We start from the raw sequence: 21,253 nt of genomic DNA on the forward strand, positions 1-21,253 counted from the left end.
TGCCTTAGCGATTTGGAGCGGACAGGACCAGACCAAAGGGGCTCCCCCTCAGCATTTCTCACTCTTGGTAGATCACCAACCTCCTCCTATGTGTGTGTACCCCATGAACTCGTGCTGTTAGTCCTCCCTGATCCTGCGATTTCTGCTCTTCCAGTGAAAACACAACTTTTGCTTAGGATGTGGCCAGCCTGTTCAGGAATCCCCGTTTCTCTAATCCCAGTTTTCCAGTTTCTCAAGTGGCTGGTCTGACCCTTCTCAAACATTGCAGCCAAACACCCAGGCAGCCAAACCAAAATGTGGCTGGTCAACATGGGGTGAGTAATAATTTCTCTTTCCAGTGAAGCAAATGGGAAAAGGATCTCAGTTCAAGGCTACTACCACAAGTTGCAACAAGATTTAGCCCCTCTGGTGCCCAAATCTGTTTAGAAGGTAGGATTCTCAGCTGCAAATTAAGAAGGGCTTCACTGAGGTGGGGAGATGGGGTAGAGGGAGAGAAGAGCTATTCACTACAAAAGAATCCTGGTCAACAGCGCCCCTACTCCATCAATTTTAGTATTGCAACAAATTCCCCCCAAATCCTGAAATTAAAATATTGATCTCAGATTCTAGTAAACACTACACAGCTCAGTGTTAAAGTATTTCTGAATAGTTTGTTTGAAATCCTACCATCACTCCAGATCAAGCAGGATGAATTTACTTTCATTTATCTCTGAATTCCAATCCCGTTTTTCCACATAGACTGGAAAAAGTTTCATATATATTTTCTTACATCTTCCTATCTATAGAGAAACTTAGTGGTTTCAGGAAGAATTAGGAACACCAAGGGAGGGCACAGGCTTGCCTGGAGGTGGAAGGGCAGAGTATCTGCTGTAAGCAGTACGGTGGCCACCAGGCAGTCCTTTGAGCTGCTGCCCAACTCATGTGCAGGTTTGCACCTATGGTGGTCAGGGCATGAGGAAAGCATGGCCAAGCATCTGTATACAGCTACTTGACTCCAGGCGTGTGGTCTGGAGGCAGAGCAGGGCACACAACCTCTCTCTCATCTCTCCCAGTGAAACCACTCCCATGCAGATTCTTGCCAAGATGCTCATGGCTGGCAGGGAAACAAGCAAGATGCCTCTCACCCCGAGACTTCCCATCTCTCATTCTCACCACTATGTTTTCCATGCTGCCAAAGAAAATATTCTCCAGTGTTTCCATAAAAGCCTCATGCATTTTCCTAGTGCTGCTCTCATCACCAGAGTGCTTGCTTGTCCAGCAAGAAAACAAGCCTTACCAAGTGTAATTCGTAATTACCTCTTGATTTCTTATCAGAGATTTTGCCATGACGAAAGAGGCAATGCAAATATTTACCACCCCTACATAAAGATCAGCTAGCTGAAATCCCCAGCTACTTAATATAAATCAAACTTAACACTAGTGTAACAGTGGTGAAGAGCACGCTTCCCTTTTTCTCCACGTTGAAACACTTATCACATTATTCAATCAGACCCACAGCTGCATATTCTCTTTGTTCATGCATCTTGAAGGGACAATCATTGTAGCTCAGCAAGGGAGGACAAGACATGTCAGTTGCCTCCACATGAGCTCCAGGTGCTGCATACCCAGGACCCGAGCTCTGTAGATCTCCTGCAGACAGACAGCCACCTCCATTTTTCCCTGGTCTGTCTACTGGTGTCCAGGTTATTTGCCTTTCCTTGAGGTGTTGCCTTCTAGTTTCAAAACAAGGATGAGCTTTCACTGGAACTATTTTCACCATGTGGTTGCTATGACCCAGGGAGATAACAACACCTTCACGTGATGGAGTGATCGCTGTGAACTTTTGGGTATCGGACAGGAAAAGGGAGCAGTCAGATGGAGAGAGTATTCAGACAAGCAAGAAAATAGCACTCTTCAGGCAAGAACTTTTGCAAAGAATGAAAGAGCAACCAGAAGGGGACTTGCTCAGGACTGAGAGGAACAAAGGGGCCAGGGAAGCCTGAACAGGGAAGGACATTATCAAGAAAGGAGCTGAAATCAGAAACACTTTAAGAGCGGGTGAAAAAAACCATAAATCTGCCACTCTCTCACAGTATGTTTCCTTACCGAAGCACATTAACTCATAGTTTGTTAACCTACCACTGCCAGAACAGGCAATCTGTCTGATACATGCTTCATTTGCCAATGAATGACCTGCTTAAACCCAGTTTCAAGTAAGCAGTGGGAAACACCCTGCTTCCTTTTGTCAGCCTGCTACACTCAGTTGCATTGTTTTCCAGAATTGAGGCTGCGACTAGTGAGGAAATCCATCTCTTCTGTTTCCTTAAGGAAACCCAGATTAGTAAGGCTGGGCTGCAATCTTATTCTTTACTGCCTAATTCTGTATGTCCAGGTGGCCACACTTCCCTCTCGCAGGCAGAGTGGCTCAAAGCACGGAGCTCCTGTTGTTCCCACTTCCTTCGAGCCACCCCTGTGTATCCCTTGGCAGAAGGCCACTCAGTCCCCAGGGGAGATACCAATCCTTTCAGCACGCATAAGCTGCAGATCACCGCTCTTGCTTCAGCAGTTTGAGGGTTGACTAAAAAACTCGCTGCCCACATGTTTTCCTACTAAGACAGGGCAGACAGCCTGCCTCAGACGTCATCCAGGCAGATTTTTATTGAAGATAATGCATGAAGGTTGATGAATGTCAGAAGGCACACTACCCACCCCAGCATCCGTGCTGGTGAGCTTTTGGACCCACTGGAAACACCATTTCTTCTGACACACAAAATGATCAGCCACCGTGAGGCAGCTGACTGTAAAGAAATAGACCCGCAGAATGCTGTGGAGATTTTCAGCTGGGTGTTATGAGGTTAGGGCCATAGAAATAAAAGCACCCTCTTCAGAATAAAAAATGGCATGAGATCCTGGAGAGGAGGCAACAGGTGATACCTACGTACAGAAAGTGAATGTTGGTCACTGCACATGGTCACAGAAAAACACATTTAATTGTCTCTAAGCCTTTAAAACTTTCTGGGTGATAAATACTGGTCATCAACATTCAAATTCTTGTCCAGTGCTGATTCTGCCCCTAACTTCAGCCCACCTTAAGGAAAAAAAATCCACACAAAACTCCTCTATACATCCTCTTAGCTTCTAAAATTATCCTGTGCTTCCTTCCTTGAACATCTTGTTATGCAACAGACTTTGAGAATAGTTGCCGTCACGCTTTCAAAGCAAGCAGCCTTTTAGTTAGCCGGGCAGCAGGCGGGCGATACAGGAGAGAAGCAAGCAGGCACATGGGATGACACAACAGTGAAAAACTCACACAGAAGCATCCAGAAAGTCTAATTCTCAGATTTGGAAACTGGAAATATGTTGTACAGAGGCAAAATTAATGGATCAGTGAAGGATGAGGAAGGGATACAGGAAAAAACCCAAGCATGCATTCACCACTTCTTCAGAGGCAGCTGGAGGAGCTGCCTGAACCTCGGGCTGGGTAGTCAGTGTGGTGGGGCAATGAGAAAACACCCAAGGCAAAAAGAAAAAGTCGGCATCATACTGCCATCAGAGTCATATTTTATCGGCTAACTCCCTCTTTCCTAAAAATCCAGCCCTGCCTGCTGGGGTTTTGAAGACTCTCTCTTTCCATCACCACAACCATGCACGGAAGTTGCTATCTCTAGCAGATACTTCACCTTCCTGTCCCGTATGTCAGCATAATTCAAGACTAAGAATAATAGCATCCTTGACTATGCCAGAGACAAAAGCACACAAGGAGAGGACACAGCTGTAGTAACTGAACAATTCACTGTGACTGGATAACAAAAGCAAACATCTTGGCAGGTTCTGAGGAGCAGGCTGTCAGCCAAAAAAGCAACCTTTTACACTGAACCTTGAGGTTTCCCTGAGGAAGCCTGCAATTCTGCATTTGTTTAACTTTTGTGAAGGGTAGCCAATCTAATTTCTCCAAGGTCATTTAACCCAGCTACTATACATCAGCCCCAGCCTGAACTGCTCCAGTCCTCACTTGTTTGGTTCCTGCCCTGCTCTCCCAGCACAATTCCCCTCATGACTGGTGGGCCAAGCAGGAGCTCCCAGACCACAGCAAGCAGCCTTTCTGCTCTTCCACATGGTAAAAATTGCTCTTCTGCCTGGGAAAACCACAGCTTGCCCTTCACTGTGCTCAGGGCAGTGGTGCTGCGGGCTCGCTCCCTTCTTTTTGTGCATGGAGAGGCGACCTGGCTGATCTCAGAGTGTCAAATTCCCAGGAGAAGAAACTACTAACTCCCATCACTCAGAGGTCAGCAATGAGACTTGCACTTCTGGCCAGCATCTAGTGGGAAGTTCCTCAGAAACCATCAGCAGCAACCATTTGTTTCTCTGAAAAATCAAGAGTTACAGTTCATGTTGCAATCTCAAATCCTCTGGAAACAGCTGTCTATTCTAGTCTAGTCTAGTCAAGCTCAGGCAAGTAATAACTTGGTGCCTTTCACTGGTATTGCAAAACCTGGGACATAATCCCATGACACTCAGCTCCTTTAGGGAGATGGCAGCATTGCCATCTCCTTTTAACTTGATCCAAGTTTCTCACCATCACATCTTTTAAGAAGAAAAGTGCAAGCTGATGCCATGACAAGGGAAAGTTATTTTGGTTTCACAATTCAACTCAAAAGGTCATGTGTCTTAAAGAATACACCAGGTCACTACTGCCTTTCCCAAAGGAATTATTCATGCACTTAGAGTTCCTGCGTGGTGCTTCTCTCATTGATTTATAAAATCTCCCAAGCAGCGTGCTACAAATGAAAGGAATCCTGTGACCTTATGTTCAAAGTTGCTTTATTTGGCTTCTTTTCAGCAACGGCAAATACAGAAAACAGGACAGTCAATACTTTAGTAGAGCACGTAACTTCAGATAAAGAATAATTAAGCAACGAACATGACACACACACAATAACTCTAAAAATATAAAATACAATTTTTTCTGACTGACTGAAGTTATTTTGAAATTTGAAGTAAACCACAGCTGCTCTGGTCAAAAGTACTTCTGTAAATTTATCTCAAAAGTTGTTTTGCTCAAATTAAAAAAACACCAACCAAACCAAATCAAACCAAAAACACCTTAAAAACCCCCCAAAGTCCCAATTTCTGTGCAGAAAGGAAGCAAAGTGTAAATCAAAACCACTAAAAAGCCCAACTTGCAACAAAGCATTTCTGGTATCTCAAACAAGCACCAAAAGAAAAAAAAAAAAAAAAAAGACCAGTTGGTGTTTTGGCTGGATCAGACTTTTTTTTTAATTTAGAAAACATGAAATATAAAAATAAATAATTCCCATTGCACCTACAATACCAACAGCAAACACCACCCCTCACATCCTCAGTAATACACAGAGACATTGAAGCACACACACAACTTTTTGCCAGACTCTAGAGAGGCCGTCACTCTGGAACCAACAAAATACTGGTTCTGAACACTTATGAATAAGTCTTGCATCTGCTAAATCTTCTCTGTTGATTTTTTTAGATTGACGTTTAGTACTCTTGGTAAACATATGACCTAAAGAGCAGAACCCAAAACGCTACATACTTGGTAAGATGGAATATTTCAGATGCACAAAAATATGCTAATCAAATGCAAAAGACAAGAGGATACTGGTAGTGATCTCAATACGGTGACAAATATTCAGATAGAAGGAAGACCGAGAGACACCTTAAACATTAGCATTCATCAGCAGAACAAAAATCACTGGAGGACTCCTTGCAGTCCTGTCTTTCTATTCTGTCAATAAAATGGGCCACAAAGGCGATATGCCCAGAGGTAGGCTTGTTTTAGCAGCCCTCACCCTGTGAAGCAGGCAAGGAGCCCCGGTGAGACTCCGAGAGGCTCTGACCCCTCAGAAATAAGAAAAGCTTGAAGGCAATGCCCGGGAGCACTCTGCTCCTGCAAGCAGCCTTCTGCTGCTGCACAGCAAGCAGGGGGAAAGGCAACTGGAGCATTAATCCTGGAAGTGGCCAGATTAGCAGGCTCCCGCAGGCAATGAGGAGCAATCAGAGTGGAAGAGAGGGAGAGGGACTCAGATCCTACCTGGAGTAGGAAGCAGAGGTAGGTCCCAGCTCGTAAGAGTAGTGTAGTGTCTTTCCCTGCTACCAAAAACATGACGAAGACTAAATTCTGTCTCTGTAAAATACCCTGCTGACACCGTTATATCCACAGCAGTGACATACGATAGTTAGCTCAGGGTGTAACAACCCACACAACGAGGTCCAAGTATGGAACAATAGCTTTTGGCCAGCAGAGCAATTTGTCTGTGTTTAAACAGAGACGACACAAAAAAAAAAAAGGATGAAGACAGGGGACACTGTTCCAAACAGTGCAAAAAATGACCATGAGAACTATTGACAAACTTAGTCTGCACATTTTGACAGCCAAGAAAGGACTAGGCTGGGGCATTAATAGAGCTATTTCAGAAAACAAAACAAAATCCCCAAACCCCACAAAACAAACAAACAAACAAACTAAAGAAAAACAAAACAAAACAAAGAGAATGACAGCAAAACAGAAAGAAAAGGTGGGGATGCCGATACTTCCACTACTGGGCTTTGTTTCTGTCTCTTCCTTGCTTATGTACTAAAAAAAAAAAAAAAAAATCCACCCCAGGATTAGAAAGCCAAATAAAATGAATTACTTATAACTTGTCTTTCTCAACTACAGCTGCTACTGTATCTAATCTGTCACCTGCTTGGACCCCTATTGCTCTTCCTCAATCATTTTAGCAGATTTGGTGTTATTTCAGTCCTGCAGGTTTGAGTCCAGCAAGTCTATCCAGAGAGAGTTAAATAATACAGTCATTGGCACATTTATCAAGGAAAAGGAGTTGGATCAGCTGGAAAAGAGAAGGAAAACCATTGGCCTCTTCCTGGCGTCTAAATGGAGAGTCACTGCAAGTGAAATTGCAGAAGGATGTCGGTAAAAATTAAATCCCTCTTTACTGCGAGAGCAATTAGGCACTGGAAGAGGATCCCCGGCGAGCCTGCAGAGCCTCCATCCATGGACATTTTCGAAACTCAACTGGAAGAATGCAGATGTATTTTGCACATCAGCAGCACCAAGGGTAGCATGAGCAAAGTAGATTTTGCCTGGCAGCAAAGGAGTGGACTAAGTGGTCCCTCTGGTCCTACTTTTTATGATTAAGCATCTAGACCAGATAGCAAACATTTCTCTAGTCTTTTCAGTGATCAACTCATCATCTAGAGAGGGTAGTGTATGTGACTTATTTCCCTTTTATTGCTGTTTCTTTACAGCCAGTCAAGTCACTGCTTGTAATGTTGACTTCAGGCTGCTGGGCTGTAATGGTCTCGTAGGTGAATGGAAATCCTCTAGGATCCTAGAAAACAAAGCAAAAACAGGAAAAAGGATGAATTGTAGCCATTGTGTTGCTGCCTCAGGTCTTGCTGAGCAGCGTGGTTGCCATTGGGGTGGGGAAAATATACTGTGGGAAAACTGGGGAGGAACAGTCACAAAACTGCTCCTTGCTGAACAACCATAGGACTTCCCCTGAAGTAAAACGAGTCACACATCTTCCTACGACACAGCAGAACAGGCTTCAGCCTGCGCTCCCCCTTGCTTCCTTTGTTCACTACACATGATACCTTACCTTAAATTTAAGAAGCTGCTTTATCCTTAACAGCACAGATGCGCTCCTGCCACACAAAGTATGCTTACACAGAAGGATCCGTGCCTAAACCCAGAATACGTGAACCCAGTACAACTTGCCTTGAGCACTGCAGGAGATGCCAGCAGAGCTGCAGGAGGCACCGCTCCCAGTGGCCACTGCTCGCTCCATCCAGCTTGCCCCACGCTGGCAACGCCCCCTTGAGACTTCTCAAAAGGGATATTCCAAGGGGTGTTCAGCACCTTCATTATTTTGTTATGCTCCAAGGAGGAATAGTCTTAAAACCGGTGGGAAAAAAATAATTTTTCCTCCCCTTAAGCAACAGAAATTCCTTTGGGAGCATATTTATGAGAAAGCCTGAAAACAACAGTTATGAAAACGACATGCTATGCATGTGTTTTCTCCTTAGGTGAGGATAAACAATGCAGCTCGACAGCACCCCATTCAAAGCCCTTTACTACCAGCAGAAGCCCAGGTGCTGGCTTACAAATGGTTTCACCTTCCAAGTGGCCCTGCTCAGCAGGAGCTGCTAAAAACCATTACCAGTGTAGAGGGAAGTACACTATTGAAAAAAATGTTTTAAATTCCAGACAGTTTATATTGCATAAGATACCAATTTACATATGAATTTCAATTTATGATGGCTGAAGGAAAACCTGCAGTTATTACAGTATGATGACAACAACAAACATTTATTTTTAAGTAAACAACGAAGACAGAGAAGGAGAAAACCAAATTTCATTGGAAGCTTTAAATCAAAGCTTCTTGCCTGGTGATTTCAATGACTGCAGCCATCAGAACCACTGCTGCCTCCCCCCACAACCTCGCCCTCTGCCTCAACCTAAGCATGGCTTCGAGATTCGCTTGCATCTCCCGAAAATTTGATAAGGTGCCTTGAAAGTAACTGGACAATTGTAACGTCCCTTTTTGAATGTAGAAATTGGCAGTGGAGTGCAAAGCCTTGCTTGCATATTTAAACAGTAGAAAAAAATAAGGGGGTATTTCCAAACAAGAGACAGGGAATATGGCATGACAAATTTTCAGAAGTAATATTAATCAATTTGCACATAATAAGAATGATTTACTGAAAAAAAGGCAAAAAATAAAAAAGGCATTCTCCAATTCCTGTGAATACAATACCAAATAAATCAGAAAAGTTATTACACTGTTCTTTGTTTTCATTAAACTAAGACCATCAACACCTGTTCAAACAATATTTTAGATTTAAACCAAAATTGATCTGAAGACAAAATTATGTGATTTTTTTAAAAAAACTTACTATGTACCTACTACTAAACCAAACTTTTAAAATTCTGGAAACCACACACACTGCAGAATTGAGAATATGACAGTGAGATAAGGACTATACAAAACTTTATAAACTGTGAAAAGCAAACCAACTTTTCTGGTTGGTAATGCACAAATAAGATTATTTATTGAATATATAAATAGTTTGATATTTCAGAATGTCATTCTGGTGTTTAAGACCCAATTGATGACACTACTTTTATGTGTATTTGGAAAAAAAAAAAAAAAAAAGGTATCCTTACTTTTCTTGTAAAAGAGTAAGAAAAATGTTTTCATCTCCTTATCTAATAACCCTGCATACAGCCAAAGTATTTTGCAAAGAAAAAACACTTCTGAACTGAGCACATAAATAATTCTTACCAAGGAAGTAAGCAAGAAATTGAAACACTGAGGCAACTATTCATATATCACAAGAGTGCTATTTTTTTTCCCTTTCAGCTGCCAGTCATTTTATTTTCTGGTTGTATACAAAGTCCTGTTGTCAGAATGAAAAAGAGCATAAAGGACTGTAAAATTACTTCATAACAAACTATGAGCACAGGTACGATGCAAAGGATAGAAATTGTGTTATAATCACACACAACAAAGGCCTCCCTGTTTGCAAAGAAAGAGCTTCATTTTTAGTAGGCTATACCTTGACGCCTCTCCTTTAGATGGGCAGGACAAGGTCCAACGTGTTTCCTACACCACCACCTTCACCCTGTCAGGAGGGAACAGGATTAATTTCATCCCTCCAGACAAAAACCGCAGCCATAACCCAGGAGACCTGAATTCATCCACATGCCTTTCCCTCCTTCCCCCTCTGCCACTCCTCCTCCCAGCTCTTCTCCGAAATGGAAAGCAGGACAAGGAGCATCCCTACCCTAGCAAAACATGCTGGGGAAAACACACAAAGCACCAGCCATCCCTGCCCTTCCCAATGAAAACAGGCAGCACTAAATCGTGGAAAGCTTGGAAAGGACACCTGTGCTCTCTATGATGCAGACTGGAGGGTACTGCCAGGCACATCTCTGTGAACAGGAAATTTAGTGACTTACCAGGGAACAGGAGTTGTCTAGAAGCAGTGTGTAATTAAACCCAGAAAAAATCCACTGGAGTTGCAAAACATTTATGTCTGCGGGAAAGCTGATGGGCAGCCAGACAGCAGAACTATCCCTCCACTGACATTTTTGTATGTTTAGGTCTATTTAGCTGCAATGTTTTTGTGCTGTGGTGTTGAGTGTGTTTTTCGTTTGTTTTGTTTTTTGGTGTAGCATTAAGAAGGGTAAAGGAATGAGTCTGTTGTAAGCAAAACAACTCTCACTTATACCACCACATATTTTTGGGAATTCGAAACAGGACAAATATCATCTCCTACTCACGATAAAGCCGCACTTGAGAGGAAACCAAGGCAATTCTAAAATGAGCCTACCCAGCTGGGGCGTGACAACCCAAGACACGTCCTCTGTGATTAGGGTGCGTTATGTCCATCGCCTCATGAAAGAGGGAGTTATGTACCAAATTTATAATCGGAAAGGCTGCTATTTAGCTGTCAATTCAGGAAAAAAAAAATTTGAAAAGTCTCCTAAAACTGAGCTGCTACGATGTTGTTCTCAACTACTAGTCTCTCACTATTAAAAGCAAATCCACTGAAGAAACAAGCGAAGTCATACAGATAAAATAAGAATTGGCATAATTTTTAAGCCAAAGTTTAGAAACACAGCCTCCCCCGAATTGAATAAACACTAGAGGATACTGCTATAATGACTCTTCCAGAAATAATTCCTGTCTTTACTATAAACAAAACAATGGAAAGTGTATGCAAGTGCTTGTTCTTGTAAAGTTTCCAAAATAACTGGAATCTTGTGCACAAGACTTCCATATTTCCAAACCTTTCAGAACATCTTTGGCCACCAAAATTTAGGTTTCTGATACCTACATATTATAGCTGATCAGCCAAGTGGGTATTTGCAGCTTAACAGACTTGAATCTTTATTATTTGTAGGAACTTCCACACTTCAAAAAATAATAACGGTGTCTTAAATTGCTATTCAGGGTATTAAGTTATCTCTAGCTGGTAACAACAAGGTGTTTTCAATCTGGTTTATGGCACTTGTGTAACATTCGAGGTACACTGAGGTTCAGCATCTCTTTGAAATCCAATTATTTGGCTGTATTCAGACACAAATATCTTGAAACAAAGATTTTAATGCTGCTTAATTAAAGTTCCATAAATTTTCCACTTGAAGGAAAACCTTAATGTTCAATTTCCAAACAGGAAAAAACCGTTGCTATGTTGGCGCTTTCTGTGGAACAGATATTTTAATCTGACATAGTCTCTTCTGTGACTCTCCAAGTTTTCTTCTCTGTTCACCTCATCTTCTCAGCTTTCCTAGGTCATATCATATCTATTCAATAACAAGCTCCAAGAATTTTTTGGCCTGCTGTTATAGCTCTTTTAAACACAAATACACTGTTTCACCATTTCTAAAGCTTTCCACATGGCAAAACATGCATAAGGTACCCAAGAGAGATCAGTGATTAAAAAAAAAAAAAAAGTCATGCTGGCCTTTATATCCCTTTGTGAAATAACCCCTCCTCACAGACCACCACAAGCCTCCAGTAAACTGTTTGCATGGAATTTTATTCCCCTGCAGACTGCTAGGTCCTGAAAACTGAATATAAAGCTTTTTAACTGGCCAGGCTGAAATATGAGTATTTTGCAAGCCTTGAAATAAACAACTGATGCTGTTGAAAGCATTCAGGTTGAGACATGTATACAACAGCTAAGTCACAGGAACTTACTCAGACTAATAGCCTTTATTTTGCTTCAATCCAGGCACTTGGCTAGTTATAATAACTGTTCTGCTTTATGTTGGTGTGGTCTACAGTTAAGCTCTATTAGTTGAGCCAGGTAGGAAACGGTGTAATTTTCACCAGAAGAGCAGCACTGAGAAATCTCCAGCATGGGTGAAGTTATGTCTGGCGATTCACTGCAGCCCACTGATTGCACTTGAATCCCCTGGCAGGCATAGTTCGGTTTGCCTCTCTGCTTGGCAGAGGAAGAAGATGTGAGTTCTCCAAAGCTTTCCCATCAGCTCTCGCCACAAAGGCTGCTCAGTTTGTTTCCTCACAAGTGACTTTTTGTCGAATGTTGTGAAGAGGCTTCACTTGGGGTGTTTTCAGGGGGAACCAAAATGTATGTATGTGCTGCAACTGGTACACAAGGCAAATGCCTGAGGGATGGGACATCAACTTTGAGCCTCAGCTCTTCACCTGATTCCCAAGTGTCTACCACGGAGAGGAGGGAAACAACAAAAATAAAAGCAAAGCAAAAGCCAACTATGAACTCAACAGCACAAGCAGAAGAGAAGAAACTTTAATGAAGAAGGGTCCTCAGCCACTCAGATAAAAAGCTGCTGTTTTACTTTAAAAACCAGGCATCTTGACAAGACTGGAAAGGCTTTGCTTGTTATCTAGTGCAGAATGAAAAGAAGCATTGAAGCCCCAGATAACGGCCTCAGACAGACATTGGCACCCTCCAGCCAGCACTATTAGCTCTCTGTTGTGCTGTTACAAAAAACGCATCCAGAAATATGTGCGTAGGTGCTGCTCCTCATTCCAACAATCTGAGAATAAGAGAGGATAAAACCAGAAAAGGGCTTTCTGTAAGATGTTATTCTCTTTTGGGTGAATCAACTGCAACCAAACTTTAAAGAGAATAACAGATTTTGCAGATGATCGGGGAAAATACAAGCCACCGAAAAAACAGACAAGGATCCACAATGTACTTCTCAGATAGGAGCTAAGGAGGTGTAGGGGATCTCCTTATTACGGTGTGGTATTTGTGGAGTGGTTATGCACTCTAAACATAACATTAGAAATTACTGTAGCTCCACAGGTATTCTTGGAATTCTAAGGCCAGGAAAGTGACAGTGGAATCATATACAAGATAAATTCTAAGTAACTTTTAGCAACAGGCAGGAAAGAGCATCTAGAAAAAAAGAAATTAAAACAATCAGATAGTGACAGAGTGATCAAACTGTACCAGTACTGGAGTTTTACAAACTAATTAATGAGGCCCTCAGGGAAACAGATGTACATTAGGAAGATGGACTACACTTTTCCCTAAGCTGGTCACTGTATGAAGGAATAGGAACAATGGGTCAAAATTACTCTGCATAGAGTAATGTTGCCTTTATGCAAAAAGGATCCAGGTCAGCACATCGCATTTTCAAAACTCAAGACCAATAAGCAACTGAAAAGATAGAGAGTAAGACTGATAAACACTAGACTACATTAAAAGAACAGAGACTGAACTACTTACTAGCCCACTGCGGAAGTCGCATCCTGGCATCACAGTTAATCAAAACACAGGATAAATTGGAAGGAACACAAACAATTGAAGTTCCTCAAATCCTGCTTTTGTTGATAAACTCTTAACACGACAAACTTACAACCACTACTAGATACTGCTCACCTAATTTACGCCTTCTGCCCCAGTGAAAAGGTATTTACATGAAGTCTCGACCCTGTGACATGCCAGCACACACATGGGGCCAGGAATGCAGCTCTTCTCCCAGGCAGTGGGACATAAGACCCCATTTCTCTTGCTGACACAGGGGGGCTTCAAGCTCTGAGCCATTAGCTGAAGAAGAAGGGGTACAATTTAAACCTATTATGCTTTTCTGTGTCTTACGCTTTCATTATAAGGCAGGGGAAGGAGGCTCTGTTCAAAGTTTCCAAAATGTGTGGGCTTATGTTGTTATGCATCGCAGCGGTGTCTCTGTAGCAATAAATCATGTTTTGCATGACCCCAACATGGCACAAGGATGTGTGAAATGGCTTTAGGGTTCCAAGCCTGATACCTCACAGGTGGTGTAGGGCATAGGAAACCTGTTGTGAAGCTAGCCATACTGCTTCTTGGGGATGCTCCTGTTATAAGCTATTGCTGGAATCACATGTGGGCATTGCCTTGAGGAACTGCTAATATCTGAGGGCAAAAATCATGCCAGGAGGTACATTAACATCCTCAGCCTAGTCTAAACATGAACAACCTAGTCTTGTCAAGCTACATTTCACTGATTGACCTTGCTCCTGCTTCAGGCACCAGTGCAGTCACAGCGTCCCAACGTGGTTCTCCTCATCTAGCACGCAACAAAGGGGCTTCAAAACTCTGCAAGGCAGCACCTGCAATTTTTAGTGCTCTCTTTGCCTGGTCCACTCTGATCCATTCTAGCAGGTGATCCCAGACCTCTGCCAGGTCACCTCTGCCTCAAGATATCTCCTTCAAGGTTTGCTTAGTACAAGCTCTTTTGTGTTTGGAATGATTGTTCCAGAATAAAGATACATCTTTCTTTTGATCATTTCATCTTTTTCTTCTGATCCTTTAAAAAAATCAGTAAGAACCAACTCCTTGCCCTTGAACTTCCAGGCTGGTTTGAAATTTCAACAGAAATTGGATCAATGGAAAGCTCACATACATTTTACGATTAAGAAGTTATGTTTGGGGTGTAAGAAATGCTCATTTCTCTTTCTTTTCAGTGAAGGCTTCTGCATCTCTGGCAGTAGCAGATCTGCTAGATCAACCCTTCTTCACAGTAGATGCTGTAGGTCTAAGTTCACAACAGACAGGTCTGATACTCCTGGAAACACTTCTTTACCTTATATCACATTATCATCATGAAACAAGTATCTAAATATCCAGGAACTGAGTTAATGTGTCCTGGCATTTCTAAACACATTAGTGAAATTTAAAGCCAGACATAGCACACAGTTAAGCAAGAGTTAAACCACCAATGTTGCTAAAATTTCTGTTATTTCTGAAGCCTGAGGCCTCCCTCTCCTCTAATTTTTTCCGTTCATTCTGTTATTAGTAATTACGACTAAAAAGTTGAGTTGATCCATGATCAGGTCATCACACATACAAGGACATTACACTGATTGCAATTTCTCCTTACTTCATCATTAGGAAGCAGACTCATATGCCAAGTTTGAGTGCACTTCTCCATCATATTACACTGCTTGTCTTAAAAATACAAAGAGGCAACTGTGACCAGAAGAAAGCCCTTCCCTTGAGGACACGTCACTATGAATGAGCAGATTTCTCTCCAACATACGTCTTCTGCCAAAAATTGCCTGAGCATACTTATACTCAACAGTTTTGTGGCCCTCCATGAAAATGTGAAAGACCAGTGAATTACTTCTGAGACTTCTGCCTGAAAGCAAACCACAAGCAGTGTATCCTGCTCTCCTTGGACCCTCTCCCCACAATTTCTGCTCTTGTATTGTCCCTAGGCAGTAGCAGTGAGAAAATAGCTCTTAAAATTACATGCAACTGAGGCAACTTCTAATAACTGTAAACACATTATTATAAAGTTTACTTGTCTGATATAACAGTCTCATACCCCTAATGGTATGTCAGCAAAGTATCATTCTTCTCTGCAGATGACTAGACCTTATTATGGGCTCTATGGAAACCACTAGTTTCCATGCATCAGGGACTCACCACTCCAGCCTCTCCTGGACATCCTCTTCCTCCAGCACAGCATGATCAGAGTCAGAACTACGAGGACAATTAAAATCCCCACAGTAATCGCCAGCCAAAGCAATGAGGATCCCTCTTCTGTGAAAACAAAAGAACAAAAAAAATACACCAAACTAAGCTAGTTCATATAGGAAAATGAGCAAAAATCTGAGCATAAATGTCCCTCCCTGGTTAGACATCAGCCACTTCATTTGACTGCCATTAATCTATAAGATAAAGGCAGATTTCATTGCTCACTGATGTTAGCTGGAAAACTTTCTGGGTTAAAATTTATTTAAATCAAGTGAAAACTACTATTTCTTTTAACAAAGCTAGGTTTAACTATTAATTTGAATTTCTCTTTTGCTAAAATAGAAGATTGTTAAAACAACAAGACATTAGTTGATTTTTCATTCTCCTAGCAAGAAATAACAACAGTCTTAGATTCCTGCTTTCTGATATACACATTTCCTTTTTAAAAGGCCAAAACAAAAGAATATTGCATTTGAGACAGGACAAAAAGATTTATTATGCTTCTTCAATTAGTGTCACTCAGAATTAAGAACTAATTTGCTTTTGAACTTTTAGAGAGAACATATTACAATTCAGATCCTACTCTTTACTACTATTCCTATAACAATCACTTCTGGTTGTTTTCCTTGTAAGGCTCTGGATTTGGAGACAAGTGAATTTTAAATCACATAAATCAATGTTCCTCTGTGAACTGGGAACAGTGCTTCAGCTTTTAATGTTTTTATTTCTCATCCATAGAACTGGGATGCAAGTCTTTCAAGCAGAACAGAACTTTGCAAAAAGAAATAAATTAGCACTACAAGATATTCAGTTGTTAAATCAATGTGTTTAACATTTCCCCATAAAACCAAGGTAAATATTTTCAACTGATCGTCTTCCTGTCTGCCTGAAAATACTATTCCTCCCTAGCCATTACTGCAATGCATGTGTGTCTTAGCAAAAATTTCAGAGAAACTAAAACATAGTACATGGTTTAACTGTACCAGAAGATATAGTAAGTTTAACTGAAACGTTTGGTTAATTGCTGGTCAGGGATAGTTATGAATTTCAAAACTTTCACATCAGTGCTCATTCAGTGACCCACAGAGTTTTTACTTCATCTAGATAGATATCAGGTTACAAATATTTATATCTATCTTTGGACTATCAAAGAAACTATGTGAAAACTGAAATTTGACTTGCTGTAAAACACATGGTGCTTCTAAAACCCATAGCTCTCAAGCTGACTAGTTTGGCATTTTTCTGCTCTTGGAGGGAATCTTATTGCCATCATCTCAAATACGGCAATGAACGCAAAGTAGGATTTCCTTTCTTCTTACTTGGCACAGACACATTTCACTCCCTGCACTTCCCAGCAGATTCCAATCCAAACACGCTATTGCAAAACACAGAGGCCAAGAGAACGCTACCCAGTAGTTTGTGTCGTTACCTACCTCCTTTCATTCTTACAGGCAATTCCACTTTTTCATTTTTGTTGCTTATTCTGCAGGTCAAGTCCTGCGCACCGACACTCTGAATGTTGTAGATCTCCAGTTTACTGGTGATGGACACCATCCCATTGGTGTGCCTGACTGTCTCCTGTGTAGGAGTAGAATTGAACAAGTTGTTCCAGGTGATGGTGGGCTCTGGGATGCCAACAGCATTACAGATGGCTATCAAATGACCTTCGGAAATGTTGTAATGGACAGATGCATTGAGACCTTCCAACACAGAAATGAGACAATCCATCACCACAATGAGCATAAGCAGTAATAGCAGTTTAACCATTATCAATCACTGCAAAGCTTAGCAGATTCACACTGAGCCCCACGGCCCAAGAACGCAAAAAGAGTTCATTAGGTCAGGTTCCCCCCATGATTCCATACTTATACTGAAGTTATATACCCCAAAGGTTTCACTCAATCTGAAATCCCAAGTTTTAAAATAACCTATTAAAGTAAAACCATTTCTTGGTTGGTGCTGTTCTCTTGTCTGCTGATTCCCTGTCAACGGTGGGGTTTGACACAGCAGCTCACAGCACTGGGGTTGTATCTGGCACCAAGAGGAAACTGCAACAGGCAATGTTGGTTTGCCCAGTTTCCAGCCGGGACTGCTCGGGGGCTTATAAACAAAGACCCCACTCCTTGCTTTGTAGCTGCTACTCGCAGAATAACAAACAAGGACAGCCCAGAGCCAAAGCCACCACAACGGGCTTGAATACGGCCCCACAGAATCTTGCTTACGGAAGTAATGCTCTGTTTCTACACCATGTTCCACTAAGGGATGTTCCTACCACTGCAGCTCCTGAGTCTGCTCAAGGAAATGCTGTGGGTGAGAAAACACCTCTTTTTCCATTAAATACATATCCTTGCAGAGAACCTCACCAAAGACACGCAGGCAGGTACGTCCCGAGAAGGAGCCAAAAGGGAAAGTATTGAAGAGACACGTGTAACACCCTGAATCATCCATTCTAGCATCCCAAAATGTGATGTTTGTTTCATTGAGTACCAGACTTGTGAAATTCATTCGGCCTTGATAGGGCTCGTGAATCTTTAATCCTTTTGTGGTACTGTACGTAGCTATATTATTGTGTGGTTTTTCAGAGTCCTTTTGCCACGTCACTTGCAGAACATCTTTGGGTTCTGTCAGGGCACAGCCGAGAGTCACATTGTCCCCCACCTTCACGTTTCTGTGTTCAGCCTGTGAAACCACTGCAGTGACATGAAATAGTTAGTGAACTGGGCAGATATCACACATATTCTGCAGCCTAATGCTGATTCTAAGGCCTGGATTATCCACAGACACAATTTCATCAATTACGTATTGTTTCTATGGTTTTCTCCCACCAGAAAGTCTTTCTCCTGCATCCTCCTAGAAATCAATGAGGTTATGTTGATTTACATTGGCTGAGGCCCTGGCTTTCTTCTAAACTGTTTGAAAGAAAAGATGTACCCTATTTCTTTATCTATACCTGCAGAATTCTCACTTCAGTTTTATTAAATCAGCTCATGCTTTCCCATTCTCAGCAAAGACTAAATTTTTGTCCCCTAAAAGCTAGAGGAAGATTGAATGCATAAAGGAAGTGCACATCAAACCATTCTCAGAGAACTGTGCAGCAAAATGGGCTAAAGAGAATTTCTGGACTGTGTAGCTTCAGAGTTTGCAGTGTATTTGAGAGGGAGGGGAAAAAAAAGAGAGATCTGTTCCCAAGGGGAGGATCTGCTGTGGGAAATTGTGAACTTCGGTGAACAACAGGGTCCAGTGTCATTGTAGATATGGGATGCTGCAAATTCCTCCCATCTCCAAATGTTGCTCCAATAGGTCTTGAGCCCCACCTGCCAGCTCCATGCCTATGCCTCAGCTATTTAACGTATGTCAAGTGGCACCACCAATTAATATTTCACCTATTTTTGCCTCTTACTCTGACTGTTGAAGCCTCAGAAATCAGAAACCAGTTTCCCAACCATTTTCAGGCAGATTTCAGGAGATCCAACTTACCATTTGCCTTTCCAAGCCCAGCACAAGCCAGGCACAAAACCAGAGCTTGGAAAATCATTTTGGAAGGGAAAATCTGTTTCACCTGAAGAAAGATAAGGAGAGATGCGTGACTCAATGGCAGATCATCTTCCGGTGATATCATGTCTCTGCAGCGCAAATATTAATGATAGCTTTGTCATGTCAGAAAAACATAGTTCTGGGGGCAAATGACAAGTTTTGACAGGTATCATTAAAAACACAGAGAGTGCTATGATCAAGGTGGGAAAAAAATTGTATGATGGAAGTTAGAAAGGCATTAATCCATCAGAAGCACGATGTACATGTTGTCCAGGACTAGCTGTAGCTCTGGGAGAGAGGTATGGTTAGCTTGTGAGATCAAGGGATAAATTAAAAGCAAATTCTCTGAGGACTTTAGAACTCCCCATTTGTCCAAAATTGCGTGCACCTGCTACATACAAGTATATTTCCAAGGTGGGAAAGGGGCAAAAATAAGGTTGTGTTGCTGCTGTCTCTAGTGAACAGCTGTTGACCTGCTTCCTGTTCCCTCACTCAATTAATATTGCCACAATACAACTGAATTGCAGACCTACCTGGAACTGAAGCTTTATTTCTCATAAAATAACTCTGTAATGCACATTATCTACACCTCAGTTTTTTTGCCAATGTCTGCAAAACTAGCTGCTGCATCTTGGGAGTGTCTTCTGTCAAGAACGTAAGCAAATCCCAATTTTTAAAAGATTTTAACAACATACAAAAAAATAGAAGAGAGAATTAACTTTAAAGCATTTTCTAAGTTATCATACAGGTTAAAAAAGGAGGGCTGGTGAATAAATAAATGAACTAGAGGGAGAAAAAAAAATATTTAGGAAACAAATTCCCAGCAATCTTGTGCAACACTTACACACACAGCCAGTAGCCTGCCTTTAAATGTTAAACACACTGTGCTAAAACAACTTCTGATACAACTCTGCAGTTACCAAGCATGAATACAGACCAAGTTCTTATGTGTAAAATCAGGAAACAAGAATCTATCAGCAACAAGTCCAATGAATAATGAATTTGCCAGCTAATACAGTGTAGTCAAATATTTGAGGATGGCTCTACGAAATTTGGACAGATGATCCTAAAAACATGCAAAAATCAATGGCCAGCATAGCAAGAGAGAAATTTTGAGTTATAGAAGTGTTTGCAAAGAAGTGAAACATGTGCCGCATCTGCAGGAAAGCAGTTTTCAATAACAGCCTCCTGCTTCACAGCTTTAATACCCGTTAAAGTCCTTAACACACCATTGCTGACACCTGGTATAGCTACATGAATTCATACAAGGAACCAGGCTATTGTGTAGCTTTCCGGGTCACAAAAAAACCAAACAAAAATTTAAAAGTCCTCTTAGTTCATAAGCCCAATTTAGCGTATTACAGGGGAAGAAAGGAAAGGAAGGGGAAAGGAAGAGGAAAGGAAGACCACATAAGATTAGGGCAAGTAAAAAGCAAATCCTCCACCGTGCCGTGCTTTCTTTTCCACATCACACCTCAGAGATCTCCCCTGTTTCTGTTCAGGGCATTACACAAGCTTCAGAAGGCCACCGTTCCCTGAATCAGGCACCTTGCGGATCCATCTGGTTAGAAAAGGCGGGGAAAGGCTCGAACACCCGCCGCGAACCGGGGAACAGCCCAGAGCTGCTTCTGGCCCTCGATGTGCCTCCGCTACCCGCTTTCCCGGGCGGCGGCCAGACCTCCCACGGGAATGAGCCTGCGGGCAGGGGCTCAGCGGCGGGGAGCACCGGCCTCTGCCCCCAGCCCCTCTTCGGGCCGCCGCTCAGCTTGCCGCCCTCCGGACGGGGTCCCGCTCCCAGCGCCGCCGGCTGCCCCACGCACACGCCGCACGGACACCACACTGCTTACCTCCCGCCCGAAATCCACCCCAAACTTGTAAATGAGCCTAGGTGGAGCGGGGAAAGCGGCAAGAGGAATGGTTACTCACGGCCAAGTACCTGGAAGCAAGGATGGAGAGAGCAGACGTGCCCGAGGGCTCCGGACAGGCGTCGGCACCGCCCCGGCACGATCGTCGCCGCCACCACCGCCCCTCCAGGGAGCCCCGCCCCGGCATCCCAGTTACATGTCCCGTCTCTCTTAAAATTGTTGATGCTGTGCTCAGATTCATAGTCACAAGCTGTAGGCGTTCTGTCTATCCGGGATCTCCTGGGTTCCTTTTCACTGGCAATGAGAAACTGGTTTTGAGATATGTCTTTTATATCATGAGGAGCGGTCTTTTGCTTTCGCTGCTGCCTTCCTGT

General features: G+C 42.4%; 1 protein-coding gene across 2 annotated transcripts; it reads right to left on the reverse strand.

Moving 5' to 3' along the window:
* Positions 1–7,253: 7,253 nt before the first annotated feature.
* CD200 (CD200 molecule) lies at positions 7,254–21,008 on the reverse strand. Of its 2 annotated transcripts, XR_010607080.1 has the most exons (7): positions 20,951–21,008; positions 18,958–19,039; positions 17,844–18,170; positions 16,914–17,180; positions 15,430–15,546; positions 9,577–9,642; positions 7,266–7,346 (listed from the first exon to the last, which is right to left on the reverse strand). XR_010607080.1 is itself a non-coding variant. In XM_065646319.1 (6 exons), exons 2-6 carry the CDS (start codon positions 19,013–19,015, stop codon positions 7,339–7,341), a joined length of 777 nt encoding a protein of 258 aa, XP_065502391.1. In that variant the 5' UTR covers positions 19,016–19,039; positions 20,951–21,008; the 3' UTR covers positions 7,254–7,338. The 2 variants fall into 2 exon arrangements, 1 of the variants encoding a protein (XP_065502391.1); XM_065646319.1 differs by lacking the exon at positions 9,577–9,642 and having other exon boundaries at positions 7,254–7,346.
* Between the last annotated feature and the right edge of the window lie 245 nt (positions 21,009–21,253).

This window comes from Caloenas nicobarica, chromosome 1, assembly GCF_036013445.1.
Source record: "Caloenas nicobarica isolate bCalNic1 chromosome 1, bCalNic1.hap1, whole genome shotgun sequence".
Taxonomy (NCBI): domain Eukaryota; kingdom Metazoa; phylum Chordata; class Aves; order Columbiformes; family Columbidae; genus Caloenas; species Caloenas nicobarica.